The sequence below is a fragment of the Salvelinus alpinus genome, chromosome 11 (assembly GCF_045679555.1).
Source record: "Salvelinus alpinus chromosome 11, SLU_Salpinus.1, whole genome shotgun sequence".
Taxonomy (NCBI): domain Eukaryota; kingdom Metazoa; phylum Chordata; class Actinopteri; order Salmoniformes; family Salmonidae; genus Salvelinus; species Salvelinus alpinus.
The window spans coordinates 57,876,646-57,892,511 of record NC_092096.1 but is presented as its reverse complement, the minus strand read 5'-3'; the positions used below and the strand labels follow the sequence as shown (position 1 = coordinate 57,892,511).

The following is a 15,866-nucleotide window of genomic DNA, read 5'->3' as shown; positions in this document are numbered from 1 at the left end:
TGGTTTTGTCTATGTTTTGTCTGTTAACCTTTACAGCAGCTTAACGCCTAATAGTAATGGAACTTTAATTATTGAAGGTCTTCCGGAAACAGCGTCTGGGGACCTAATTCTCTTTTGCACCATTAGAGTATCTTTCTGGCCACCTGGATGTACAGTGACCTCAGCTTTCATGACAGTAAATAAAACATCTACGGAGTAACGGTAAATAATGGAATAATACAGTGGTGGAAATGGAAGGGAAGGAAATGGAGCGTTAAAAGTGGCACATTTGTATGTGGCTTCGACTCGGGCTAAAACTTGCATCCTCTATTTTCACCTTTTGCTCCCAAAGTCCTACTGTTCTTTATGCAGGAAATGAAGCTACAAAGTAGCCTTAGAATAGCATACTATATACCCTGTCTTCAGAAAGTATTTATACCCCTTGACTTATTACACATTTTGTAGTGTTAGAGCCTGAATTATATATTTTGTCTCATGTATTTTGTCTTATATATTATATATTTTGTCTCACCCTTCTACACAAAATACCCATAATGACAAAGTGAAAAAATGTTTTTATTATACATTTTTGCAAATATCTCATTTACATATGTATTCACACCCCTGAGTCAATACTTTGTAGAAGCACCTTTTCTGGGTATGTTTCGAAAAGCTTCCAACACATGGATTGTGCAAAGTTGCCCATTATTCTTTTCAAAATTCTTCAAGCTCTGTCAAATTGGTTGTTGATCAATTCTAGATAAACATTTTCAGATCTTGCCATACATTTTAAGGAACATTCACTGTCTTCTTGGTAAGCAACTCCAGTGTAGATTTGGCCTTGTGTTGTAGGTTATTGTCTCGCTGAAAGGTGAATTAATCACCCAGTGTCTGGTGGAAAGCAGACTGAACCAGGTTTCCCTCTAGGATTTCTCCTGTGCTTATCTCCATCCCGTAAATGTTTTTATCCTGAAAAACTCCCCAGTCCTTAACGTTTACAAGCATACCCATAACATGATGCAGCCACCACTATGCTGGAAAAATATGGAAAGTGGTATTCAGTAATGTGTTGTATAGGATTAGCCCCAAACATAACACTTTGTATTCAGGACCAAAAGTGAATTGCTTTGCCACATGTTTTGCAGTATTAATTTAGTGCTTTGTAGCAAACAGGATGCATGTTTTGGAATATTTTTTATTCTGTACAGGCTTCCTTCTTTTCACTCTGTCAATTAGGTTAGTATTGGGGAGTAACGGAAAATGTTGTTGATCCATCCTCAGTTTTCTCCTATCACAGCCATTAAACTCTGTAACTGTTTTAAAGTCACCATTGGCGTCATGGTGAAATCCCTGAGCGGTTACCTTCCTCTCCGGCAACTGTTAGGAAGAATGCCTGTATCTACGTAGTGACTGTGTGTATTCATACACCATCCAAAGTCTAATTAATAACTTCACCATGCTCATAGGGATATTACCCATCTACCAATAGGTGCGCTTCTTTGGCATTGGAAAACCTCCCTGGTCTTTGTGCATGAATCTGTGTTTGAAATTCACTGCTCGACTGAGGGACCTTACAGATAATTATATGTGTGGGGTACAGAGATGAGGTAGTCATTCAACAACCATGCAACTTATTATACCAATTGTTAAGCAAATGTTTACTCCTGAACGTATTTAGGCTTGCCATAACAGAGGGGTTTAATACTTATTGACTGAAGACATTTCAGCTTTTCCTTTTTAATAAATTTTTGAACATTTTGAAAAATACTTCCACTTTGACATTATGGGGTATATTATGTAGGTCAGTGATGAAGAATCTCAATTTAATCAATTTTAAATTCAGGCTGTAACACAACAACATTTGAAAAAAAGTCAAGGGGTGTGAATAGTTTCTGAAGGCACTGTAGCTTTTCGAGCTTAACGTTCATCTATAAGGTCCATGACATTGTCCATTTGGGTGATACAATGAACAAATACTGGATATGGTAAATGGTGTAGTGATAGCTCTGGTCCAGGGCTTTAGTGTGCGTTCCTTCACGTGCACACCCACGTCCTGGACCATAGCTAGTGTAGTTGTAGTACTACCAAACAAAGAAAAACTGAGTTGAAACCGAAGTGTGTTGATTACAGTAGGCACTTGTTATTATAATGGTAAATCAGCAGGTTAAATGTATTATTTGGTTTAGAAAAGCTTTGGTGATGTCTAAGGTAACGTAATGGAATGCAGGTAAAGGTTAGAGTATGTCAGTGATGGATTCATAATCTAATAAGGCCCTGCCTGTTGTGCAATTATTGAGTTTTTAATAAAGGTCACGGTGAGAGTGTAAAATGCCATCGTATATCAATCTGTGTTTATTATCTGTTTAATCAGTGTGCCAAAGCCACTAAAATCTTTCGTAAATCCTTTTATTATTTTCTGAAATATAAATACAATCTACATTGACTTGTTAGTCATAAATTACTTGTGAATACACAGTACAACTAGTTTTTGAATTGACATTTCATTCAATTAATTCCATTCCAAGGAGTAAGACCGATTAAGGTCCACAATGGGTGTATGCATATTTTGTTTTTCATCACAAGTGACCTTTTCCTTTGCACGAATCTGGTATTGAATTCAACTGTGATGTATGTTGCTTAGCTACTGTATGCAGACATAGAACATTGAAATACTCAGGTCTAGAACCAGTTTTAAATGAATATTGAATACAGTGAGGAGTAAAAATGCAAACCGGCACACCAAATGTTAAATAATGTGCAATGTCCCTGTCAAAACCTTGTTGAATAAAGTAAAGTAAATACATGTATAGAGGATAGGTTTTACAGCACACAGCTTTGACCTACTACTGTCACTATGTTGGTATTGTACTTCAAACTATGTGTAGGCAGGTTGCTTGGGAGTCAAACCTTCTCAAACAGCCTAATGTATACTCTTCAGAGGGACTGTATAATGGACTTAACAGTGTCCTGCTATTACAATGATGTATACTGGTATATACTGTATACAGTATATATCACTTGGCTGTATGTATTTTTAGATATAGGCCTATTTTAGAAGTGTATTATTGTTGCGTCGCCAACTCTATTGCAACAAGAAATACAAGTACAAACATAACTTTAAGCTACACTGAACAAAAATATAAACGCAACATGTAAAGTGCTGGTCCCATGTTTCATCAGCTGAAATAAAAGATCCCAGACATTTTCCATACGCACAATGTGCACAAAATTGTTTACATCCCTGTTAGTGAGCATTTCTCCATTGCCAAGATAATCCATTCACATGACATGTGTGGCATATCAAGAAACTGAATAAACAGCATGATCATTACACAGGTGCACATTGTGCTGGGGACCAGAAAAGGCCACTCTAAAATGTGCAGTTTTGTCACACAACACAATGCCACAGATGTCTCAAGTTTTGAGGGAGCGTGCAATTGGCATGCTGACTGCAGGAGTGTCCACCAGAGCTTTTACCTCCAACATAATTTTAGAGAATTTGGCAGTATATACAACTGGCCTCACAACAGCAGACCACGTGTATGGTGTCGTGTGGGCGAGCGGTTTGCTGATGTCAACGTTGTGAACAGAGTGCTCCATGGTGGCAGGCATAAGCTACGGACAATGAACACAATTGCATTTTATCAATGGCAATTTGAGTGCACAGAGATACCGTGACGAGAACCTGAGTCCCATTGTTGTGCCATTTATCCGCTGCCATCACCATCTTGATAATGCATGGCCTCATGTCGCAAGGATCTATACATCATTCCTGGAAGCTGAAAATGTCCCAGTTCTTCCATGACCTGCACACTCACCAGACAAGTCATCCATTGAGCATGTTTGGGATGCTCTGGATCAACTTGTACGACAGCGTGTTCCAGTTCCCGCCAATATCCAGAAACTTTGCACTGCCATTGAAGAGGAGTGGGACAACAGTACACAGGCCACAATCAACCGCCTAATCAACTGTAGGCGAAGGAGATGTGTCGCACTGTATGAGGCAAATTGTGTTTACATCAGATACTGACTGGTTTTCTGATCCATGCCATGACCTTTTTTTTTAGGTGTCTGTGATCAACAGATGCATATTCCCAGTCATGTGAAATCTATAGATTAGGGCTTAATGAATTTATTTCAATTGACTGATTTCCTTACGTGAACTGTAACGCAGTAAAATCTTTGAAATTGTTGCATGTTGCGTTTATATATATTTTTCAGTATATAATAATGCATCACTGGGTTGTCACAATAAGTCCCGAACCAGGTGCTTTGCTATGAGACCAAGGCCTTGGGAAGTGGGTGATTAGTGGCATTCCCTCTGGCATGATGCACTTGTTCTCTGTATTAAAACCAAAACCCTGCTTTTATTCCCTTTAGGGTCTATTAAGTGGGGGGTTGCCATAACAACGCGTTGGCAGGATATTGCCTAGATACGGCATAATGGGTCTCCTGACACAACTTGGTCTGCTCCTGTGGAAGAACTTCACTCTTCGGAAGAGACAAAAGGTAACTAAGCACCCTCCAAATAAATCAACCTACATCTGCTAAAATCATGGACACAGGGCCGTGCTACAGTGGACACAGGGCAGTAACTAGGGTTAGAGTTTTAGTGAGGTCTGGAAAAAGATTTTACTGCATTTCTATCAAATTAAAAAACTTTAAAATGCTATTTGAAGAACAGCAAAAACAAGGAAAAATGACCTGAGCCATTGTCACCATCGCTGCTATAGGTTCATTCATCTCATGCGATCTACAAAAAAGCTACTATTTACCAGTTGTGCACTCCTTCTCCGAGAGTCGATCTTTGTTTGTTTGGTGGATGTCTGTAGACTTGGAAGCAGCAAAACTTTTTTTACTCCTGTTTTAACATTTTGTCCGGTATCTCGCAAACACACTCTCATCAGCGTCTCTAGACTAGTTGCCTATGATGCCGGCTGCAAGCTTGATTCGTTTCACGTCACCCTCAGTCTGTGCCACAAGAGGGCGGAGTTAGCCGTTTGAGAGAGTGGCGAATTTGACGCTAAAAAGGAAATCCTGGGAGGAAAATCCGGGGGATGCAGGCGAACATAATGAACAAAACACTGTTTATGATTTCACTAGTTGGCAAAGATGCAGGCGCAATTAGAACTCGGTCAGATCAAGAATGTCAGCGTTCTGAGCTTTGATCAGGAAGCAATATTTCGCTGGAAGCAATATTTCTATTATATATATGTACAGTACCAGTCAAAAGTTTGGACAGACCTACTTATGCAAGGGTTTTTCTTAATTTTTACTATTTTCTACATTGTAGAATAATAGTGAAGACATCAAAACTATGAAATAACACATATGGAATCGTGTAGTAACCAAAAAAGTGTTAAACAAATCAAAATATATTTTATATTTGAGATTCTTCAAAGTAGCCACCCTTTGCCTTGTTGACAGCTTTGCACACTCTTGGCATTCTCTCAACCAGCTTCACATGGAATTATTTTAGAACAGTCTTATAGGAATTCCCACATATGTAAAAAATTAAGAATAACCCTTGAATGAGTAGGTGTGTCCAAACTTTTGACTGGTACTATATATATATATATATAAATGAATTAGAAAACACTACCGCGGTGTACTCATATGTAGTTGGCCATAAGTGAGTAAGGACCTCTAAGGTATTGTGTTAGGGCAAAAATAGAGGGATTTGTCTTAAACACTAGAACATATCTATGTGAGCTGCTCCCCGAATTCTCTCGCTGGAGAAACGTTTTTGACACGCACAAGCTGGAAGTGTCACATTCAATTTGCAGAGATTCATCCCGTCCAAATGTTATGTCACTTGCCCCCTGTGTTTAATCTTTAACAAAGTCAGCCTGATGGGAATGGATGGGGCATGGGGAATGAGTGGTAAAAAGTTTGTTTAAAAGCTAGACTGTACCTTTACCCACCAAAACATCCACCTACAGTATTACGTTAAATTCGATAACATAGGGGTATGTGAATATGACACACATACAATTGTCTCTGTCCTTGCAACTGCTTTTATAGTGGAACATAAAGACTGTTTTTTGATAAATAAAGAAATGAACCTCTTTCAATGAGATTCAAAAATGGGCTCTTCATGCTCTTTAGTGATTTTATGGTCAGAGAGTCCAAGGACATTTACAACGCCCACTCGTTATTCTGGTCTCTGTCAATTCCTGCTGACTCCTCATCTTAGCCAAGGTTGGAGTGTGACATCCCAAGTTTGTTACCAGCTGAATTTCACTACACAGCTTTGACTGTAATGTCAAATTTGAGTCATTTAGCAGACACTCTTATCCAGAGAAACTTAAGGGAGCAAATAAGGTTAAGTGCCTTGCTCAAGTATCAGCAGATTTCTCACCTTACCGGCCCAATGCTCTTAACCGCTAGGCTACCTGCCACCCTTGTTGACAACTATGTAACATTGATGATCCATCCTCATCTTCTCATCTAATACAAAACTACATACAGATGTAGGATTTTAATTGGATCACCCTGTTGCAGGAGAACTTTCAGGAAATGTCGAACTTGTAGTGTATTTGAGGTTTAAAAAAGCTTCTGGATTTTGTCATTTCCACTTTTAAATTTCAGACTTGATTTCCCATTATGAAAAATGTATCCCCCCCTTAAAAATGTCCATTGATTTTAATCCACATAATAATTCACATTTTCTTTATTTTTTTTATTTTTTTTATTTAAAATTTTATCCCATTTTCTCCCCAATTTTCGTGGTATCCAATCGCTAGTAATTACTATCTTGTCTCATCGCTACAACTCCCGTACGGGCTCGGGAGAGACGAAGGTCGAAAGCCATGCGTTCTCCGAAGCACAACCCAACCAAGCCGCACTGCTTCTTAACACAGCGCGCCTCCAACCCGGAAGCCAGCCGCAGCCGCCAGCCAGCCGTGTACCTGGCCCCCTTGGTTAGCGCGCACTGCGCCCGGCCCGCCACAGGAGTCGCTGGAGCGCGATGAGACAAGGATATCCCTACCGGCCAAACCCTCCCTAACCCGGACGACGCTATGCCAATTGTGCGTCGCCCCACGGACCTCCCGGTCGCGGCCAGCTGCGACAGAGCCTGGGCGCGAACCCAGAGACTCTGGTGGCACAGCTAGCACTGCGATGCAGTGCCCTAGACCACTGCGCCACCCGGGAGGCCAATAATTCACATTTTCTGTTGCTGCAGGATTATTTTCCTACTGTAGAAAACTGTCTCAAATGAATTTCCTCACCCTGTTGCAGGAGAAATTTCCTGCGGAGCAGGAAATGTAAAACTTGTTGTGTATTTGAGGTTTAAAAAGGCTTCTGAAGTGTGTAATGAATGTCAGGACTCTGTGTCGAGCTCAGGTTAAAGGTTCAACTCCCATTATTCCTGGCAAATTCCCCCAACCCTAGTCGTTAGCTCCTCACCTCGCTCTCATTACACACACAACCCTCTCTCTCACACAAGCCTAATGTAGCAGCTAATGATGTATAGGCCATATAATAGTCTGTGATATCACCAACCAGCCTTAAGGGAACAGACTATACTGACTAAAGAGAGAGACCCATTATGGCCATTGCTATCTGGGATCCCTGGGATGTCCCAAGAATACCAGATTGCACCAACCAGAGCCATGTATTTAGGGAGTTGGGATAATGCATTATGATGGATTTACATGACCCTTCAACTTTCTATGGCAGCCATGTTAGCTTCCCATTAACATTACTTGGGGAATATTTAAACAACACTTCGTAACTGAACATCTAAAATTTGAACAATATTAACAGTTCTAAAAGTTGGCCTAACTCTCAAAATATCTAGGAACATACAGAGAAGAAACTGTCAGATACGTCACAATACTCCCGGAACTAGCCGCATTGGGAGCCATATTTGAAATGGTATACATTAAATACATGGAGCGGGGTGGAAAAAAGTCCCGGAAGTGACCCAGTGGTCTCCTTTGTCTGCGCGGTTGTGATGGGGGGAGAGTGTCCACTTCACTGGAGGTTGGTGGCACCTTAATTGGGGAGGCCACACAGGTAGACATGAAAGACATGAGCCACTGGAGAGCAGATTCGCCAGTCCTTACAGTGAAGGGCAGGCCACACAGGTAGTACTTGAAGTGTTTGATGGACTCCACTACAGCGAGGAGCTCTCGCCATGTGACACAGTACCAGTGTGTGTTTGTTGAATGTCTTGCTGAAGTACGCCACTACTCTCTCCCCTTCTGGCCCCACCTGGGCCTGCACCCCACCCATGCCCACATTGCTCGTATCTGTGTCCAGGATAAAGGGCACAGTGGGTCAGGGGGGACGAGCACAGGGGCCTCAATCAGTGCATGCTTAAGGGTGTTCAAGGCCTCCTGGCACTCTGCTGTCCGTGAGAAGGTCTGGTCCTTCCGCAACAGGCGGTTTAGGGGAGCGGCAACGCTGGAGAAGCACCATACAAACCTCCAGTAGTACGAGGCCAGGCCCAAGAAGCTCTTCAGCTGCTGTTGGTTCGTGGGGATAGGCCAGTCTTAGACAGCCCACAGTTTGTCCTCCATAATGCTGATTCCCTCTTCCCCCACTTGGTGCCCCAAGAAGGACACCTCTCTCCTAATGAAGTTGTACTTCCCAGGATTGAGCTTCAGGCCTGCGGCAGCCACCCTCTCCAGCACAAGCCGTAGCGCCCCCAGGGCAGACTGGAAAGAGCTGCCATGGGCCAGGATGTCGTCGAGGAAGAACAGCACCTTATCCATCAACCGCTCAAAAGTAGCTGAAGCATTGCACAGGCCGAAGCACAGGACCTTGAACTGCCAGTTCCCAGTCTTGGATCTGGGTAGAGGGGAACCTGGCAGTAGCCACTGCGGAGGTAGCGGCGCATTGGGTACTTTCTAATCCAGCTGGCACCTCCTTTTCTGACAGAGGCACTATCCCTTCCTTAATATCCCTTCCTTAAAAAAAAGCTGTCGGATGGAGGTGTTTTTCAATTACATCATCCCTACAGAAAAGGATGTGTTAACCGAAGCACTCAATGACTTCAAAAGTGTAGACATGGATGAGATCCTCAGTGTCCTCAGTGGCCGCAACTGCTCTGTGCTCCCTAATAAAATAACCTCCCAAATATACTGGAATAAATTGCACATAAGGAGAGGGTGTAACAAACAGCTTTCATAATAAAGTGCTGGCATCCCATTCTGAGATCTATTGGGGAATCCATGAGCGCAGACAGGCTGGACAAGATTATTGAAGATCTCCAACTAAAGGCGAGAAGTGTGGCAGAATGCATCAAGTTCCCACAATCAATGTCACCATCTAAAACTGTTCACATTTGACATTTTAGTCATTTAACAGACGCTCTTATCCAGAGCGACTTACAGTAGTGAGTGGATTAATTTTCATACTTTTTTCATACTGTTTTCAAACCATACTGTTTTCAAACGAGGAAATCTTAGCACTTCTCACACATAACATAGGCCTGAACAAAACATAGGAAACAAACGACAGGAACAGTCAGACAAATGGGTCTGGTCCTTCCGCAACAGGCGGTTTAGGGGAGCGGCAACGCTGGAGAAGCACCATACAAACCTCCAGTAGTACGAGGCCAGGCCCAAGAAGCTCTTCAGCTGCTGTTGGTTCGTGGGGATAGGCCAGTCTTAGACAGCCCACAGTTTGTCCTCCATAATGCTGATTCCCTCTTCCCCCACTTGGTGCCCCAAGAAGGACACCTCTCTCCTAATGAAGTTGTACTTCCCAGGATTGAGCTTCAGGCCTGCGGCAGCCACCCTCTCCAGCACAAGCCGTAGCGCCCCCAGGGCAGACTGGAAAGAGCTGCCATGGGCCAGGATGTCGTCGAGGAAGAACAGCACCTTATCCATCAACCGCTCAAAAGTAGCTGAAGCATTGCACAGGCCGAAGCACAGGACCTTGAACTGCCAGTTCCCAGTCTTGGATCTGGGTAGAGGGGAACCTGGCAGTAGCCACTGCGGAGGTCCAGTGAGGTGAACCAGGAGCACCCCCTAACCAGGTACAGCAACTCATCGATGCGTGGTATGGGGTATGAATCGTTCCTGGTTACCGCATTTAGCCCAATGTAGTCCGCACAGAACCTCAGCTTGTCCGCCTTCCTAGGAACCATGACTACTGCTGCCTCCTCCTGGCATGCCAGTGGGATATGGTGGGGATGCATCTTGATGGTATCGATCTCGTGCTGCGCCAGATGAGTCTGACCCACCTCCTCTTCACTCAGAGCAAAGCTGTGTCTGAACTCCAACAGCAACTGCCACAGCTGTTCCTGCTGCTCAGGGTCAAGACCATCACAGTTCCTCCCCCATATCTCTTTCACTTTGGACAGTGTCCTCTCCCCTCCCATCTGGGGTAGCTGGTCTGGGATGGTGTGGCCCAGGCTCACAGAGGGAAGTGTCATGGAGGTAGCTGGGGAATGTAACACACAGCTGTCACACACAGATGTGGGGGCAGCCATGGGTCTCTGCTGCCTTGACAGCCTGAGTAAGGGGGTCGTTGGGCTGCCTGAATGTGACATTAGGGTAGGCCATGGTGACTGCAGGCCCTCGCTGGAAGCTCAGTGTGCGTCCGTCTAGGACTAGCTGGCAGACTGTGCTCCTAAGAAAGTCCAAGCCCAGGATACAAGCGTCCTGCACAGCCAACCATACAGGAAGACACATAGTCCTGCCCCCTACTGTAAAAGTAATCATCCCCTTCCCTTTCATGGATGCCAGCTCACCTGTGACTGTGCGAAGCTAAACAGTTGTGGTCCAACCTGGTACAATGTCCGGCCTCACCAGGGTATCTGTGGACCCAGTGTCCACCAGGGAAGAGTAGGGCACCCCATCCACAGTGACAGAGACGTAACAAAAGTCCCCAACACAAGTCCGGGACACCACAACAACAGGTTCCATTCGCATTTAGCCACCTGGTTCTGGAGGAAGTGGAGCCTTGTTCCCCCGTCTATGGTGGGGTTTGGGAAAGAGAGCCAGGGGTCCGTACCACCCCATCTATGTGGACCCCGAGCAATTTCCCTGAGCTCTGGGAGACATGGGGAAATCCCTGCGCAGATGGCCTGGCTGGCCACACTCCCAGCAGACAATGGGACAAGAACGTGTGCTGCGTGCTGTCTGTAGTGCTATAGCATGAATTAGTTCAGATATTTCAGCCACCCATGCAGGCTTTTACAGCTCTGGCCTGCTCTGCACAGTGGGTGTATCTCTACACGCCCCCACTGAAGCCCCAGCCCACACAATCTCACTCTCCAAAGCCATCTTCAAGGCTTTCTGTAATGACTCGGGACGAACCAGCTGGGTCTTTGTGCGAAGCTCCGTAGGAGAGAGCACCTGTATGTACTGGTCGCGTGCCAGCTCGCTCTGCTCGCTCACAAAGGGGAATGTGAGCGTATGCCTGCCGAGTGAGGCTCTCAAAGAGTTATCAAACACACTTGTCCTGGACATAAGAGAGAGAGAACAAAAGAAAAAACCTGGTCTTATAACTTGCGTCTGCCCGACCCCCTGCCCATAGCCACGCTGTCCACCAACCACAAGGACGCCTGGCACCAAAACATTCCAGTTACTCCTTTGATTGGTAGACAGCAGAGTGACTGGCCTGCTGGACCCCAGAAAACTCATAAACATAACCATAAACTCATACAAATTACACATAATTGACCATGGCACGTAGGAACCACTCAAGGACAACCAGACAGTCGGCAGCCTGTACGAGGCAACACATCACAGAGTCCTCAGTCTGTACACATGCACAAGACCGACGGATAGTAAGGATTCTGACCAGAGTGACGGAACTGACACACCTCCGTCTCCTGACATACCTCAGGCCCCTGAGCGACCTCAGTCTCCTGCGTCAGACCTACCTCAATCTACCTCCAGATTTTAGATTACAGAGACTTCTCACTCCAGACAGACCTCTGTCTACCTCAAGACATCACATTCCGGACAGAAGTCAGACTCTGGACCTACTGAGTTCTTCCAGACATCAGACTCAGGACAGACGTCAGACTTCGCACCCATCTCCATCTACCTCCATACATTAGATTCTGGTCAGTCCTCTTCTCAAGACTTACTACAGTCATCTGATGATGATGTGGTGTTTTCCAGTTATGACACGAATATGTCATTTGACGATCTCTGTGACACATTAATATACTCACCATTACATGATGATTGTATGATGACTGAAGCAGCAGTGGTGACAATACTGGAAAAAGGTCCACCTCAGTCAGATCCAACCTTCAATGTACCAAGCGCATTCTGTCAAAACCAAGCTGATATTGAAGTAACTGAGGGAACACTGCGAGTGACGGAAGGTCCATCCCAGTCATTTGACTCTCAGGATCCAACCAGCAACGAAACAAGTATGCCTTTTGAAAACCCAACAAATATAGTTGAGAAGCAAACCATTGTAATTCACAGAGTTAATTGCGTGACCGATATGATTCAAGCCTTCTCAGACAAGAACATACTACATGCCAACATAGCATTCAAACGCCTGGTTGAAAATGGTGAGGATGAAGCTGTGGTCGGAAACGGAGTGTTCAAGGACTGTCTCACGGATTTCTGGGACATTTTTTATGCAACACAAACTTGTGAAACAACGTACAAGATACCCACTCTCCATCACACCTACCAGAAAGAGAGTGGGAGGCTGTCACACGGATTGTGGCCACTGGATAGCGGCGCATTGGGTACTTTCTAATCCAGCTGGCACCTCCTTTTCTGACAGAGGCACTATCCCTTCCTTAATATCCCTTCCTTAAAAAAAAGCTGTCGGATGGAGGTGTTTTTCAATTACATCATCCCTACAGAAAAGGATGTGTTAACCGAAGCACTCAATGACTTCAAAAGTGTAGACATGGATGAGATCCTCAGTGTCCTCAGTGGCCGCAACTGCTCTGTGCTCCCTAATAAAATAACCTCCCAAATATACTGGAATAAATTGCACATAAGGAGAGGGTGTAACAAACAGCTTTCATAATAAAGTGCTGGCATCCCATTCTGAGATCTATTGGGGAATCCATGAGCGCAGACAGGCTGGACAAGATTATTGAAGATCTCCAACTAAAGGCGAGAAGTGTGGCAGAATGCATCAAGTTCCCACAATCAATGTCACCATCTAAAACTGTTCACATTTGACATTTTAGTCATTTAACAGACGCTCTTATCCAGAGCGACTTACAGTAGTGAGTGGATTAATTTTCATACTTTTTTCATACTGTTTTCAAACCATCACATCCAATCACCTCCTGTGATTCATTGGGGAGAGAGACCAGATGGAGCTCGGTCTCTTCCTCAGATATTGCAACGGTTCCAATTTATTTATATCCATGACTATCAAGGTATCGTTCACAGAATGACTGAATTCTCAAGACGGTCAGTTGTTCACACTTGTACTTATCGCCTAGAGTTGGCATGTGACTACAGCACTTACGCAGATTTTAGGGCAGAGTTTTGCTCTATGCTGAACAGTGGAGTGTGGTTAATGGACATGTTATAGATGTATCTGTACTCAGGTAACAATTCCTGGGTCTAACTTTCTTAGAAAGTTATGGTTTACTGTTCCCCATAAAGAAAAATTTTTCCTGTTTGGGCTTAATAGCAGCAAAAACAAATAAGAACTAGTTTAGTAAAATGAAACACATACTCCAAAATGTCAGGGTAGACCACAGACTGTTTGTCATTTCCGCCACAAATGGTGGGCAAAATGTTGTGGTGCTGAAAGACAGCTCCGCCATTCATCCAGTTATCATAAAAACATATCTAAATTACTAGAAATATACTGTAACACGTGCAGTTTGTTTGGAATTTGTAATTCCTCGGTTTGCCATTGTTTGTATTTTATTGCTGGAGCTTTAGATAAGAAGGCCTCAGCCTGTACACTACAGTACCACATGGCTACTTACAGCACATGTGCTCCAATCAAAGGTCTTAGATATTTGTAGAGTCTTACCGCTCTGGTGCACTATGCCACTGCTCTAGATCATTTTCCTCCATCACTAGCATACAAAAGTCAAATACAGTAGATCACGGACTAAAGGAATGTCAGATATTCAAAGGCAGACATCCTCTTGGAAAATTACTTTGAGCCTGTCAGGATCCACTGGATGCAAAGAGTCCGGTGCACGATACCATTCTGGTAAGTTATACACAAGGAAGGTTTTCCATGGTAGAAATCCTGTCCATTACTACCAGGTCTAATAGAATGGTTGTTCCACAATGTTCATAACAGTGTCCAGTTCATCCTATGGCATAAACAATAATTTAATCATAATTATTGCAGAAATAAACAAGAATAGCCTAGAATAGGTCAGGGATACTAAATTACAATCAAATAGCTATTGCTTAAAGAAAAAATAAGCAAACACGTTTGGTGTTCGGCAAAAGGCATGTGGGAGACTCCCCAAACATATGGAAGGTTATCTGGTCAGATGAGACTAAAATTGAGCGAGCCATGACGGAAAACGCTATGTCTGGAGCAAACCCAACATCTCTCATCACTCCGAGAACACCATCCCCACAATGATGCATGGTGGTGTCAGCATCGTGCTGTGGAGATGTTTTTCATCGGCAGGGATGGGAAACTGGTCAGAATTGAAGGAATGATGGATGGTGCTAAATACTGGGAAATTCTTGAGGGAAACCTGTTTCAGTCTTCCAGAGATTTGAGACTGGGACGGAGGTTCACCTTCCAGCAGGACAATGACCCTAAGCATACTGCTAAAGCAACACTCGTTTGACCTCATGGCTTGGTTTTTGCTCTGCCATGCACTGTCAACTGTGGGACCTCATATAGACAGGTGTGTGCCTTTCCAAATCATGACCAATCAATTGAATTTACCACAGGTGGCCTCCAATCAAGTTGTAATAACATTCCAAGGATCATCAATAAAACAGGATGTACCTGAGCTCAATTTCCAATCTCATAGCAAAGGGTCTGAATACTTATGTAAATAAGGTTTTTCTATTTTTTATTTGTAATAAATTTGCACAAAAAAATAAATAATCTGTTTTCACTTTGTCATTATGTGTGTAGATAGTTGAGGATTCTTTATTTATTTAATCCATTTTAGAATAAGGCTGTAATGTAACAAAATGTGGAAAAAGTCAAGGGTCTGAGTACTTTACGAAGGCACTGTATGCATCATTTTACCACTGTAGTTTGAGATTCTTATGCCTTTACAATTTTCTGAGTCCACGTGTGTGTAACTCAAATGTGTATTTGACTCTGTATTGGAAAGGTGTGAAACATATCAACGAGAGAAAGAGTCCAATCAATGTTGTCTTATAGCCTAAGTTCTCTTTATTATACAGTGGGGAGAACAAGTATTTGATACACTGCCGATTTTGCAGGTTTTCCAACTTACAAAGCATGTAGAGGTCTGTAATTTTTATCATAGGTACACTTCAACTGTGAGAGACGGAATCTAAAACAAAAATCCAGAAAATCACATTGTATGATTTTTAAGTAATTAATTTGCATTTTATTGCATGACATAAGTATTTGATACATCAGAAAAGCAGAACTTAATATTTGGTACAGAAACCTTTGTTTGCAATTACAAAGATCATACGTTTCCTGTAGTTATTGACCAGGTTTGCACACACTGCAGCAGGGATTTTGGCCCACTCCTCCATACAGACCTTCTCCAGATCCTTCAGGTTTCGGGGCTGTCGCTGGGCAATACGGACTTTCAGCTCCCTCCAAAGATTTTCTATTGGGTTCAGGTCTGGAGACTGGCTAGGCCACTCCAGGACCTTGAGATGCTTCTTACGGAGCCACTCCTTAGTTGCCCTGGCTGTGTGTTTCGGGTCGTTGTCATGCTGGAAGATCCAGCCACGACCCATCTTCAATGCTCTTACTGAGGGAAGGAGGTTTTTGGCCAAGATCTCGCGATACAT

General features: G+C 43.5%; 1 protein-coding gene across 1 annotated transcript in view; it reads left to right on the top strand.

The window, feature by feature from the left end:
* Positions 1–4,422: 4,422 nt before the first annotated feature.
* Positions 4,423–15,866, top strand: part of LOC139534553 (phospholipid-transporting ATPase ABCA1-like) — a 292,873-nt gene continuing 281,429 nt past the window's right edge. Inside the window, exon 1 of the mRNA XM_071333760.1 lies at positions 4,423–4,488. Coding sequence (XP_071189861.1) covers positions 4,423–4,488 — 66 coding nt within the window. The remainder of the gene's footprint in view (positions 4,489–15,866) is intronic.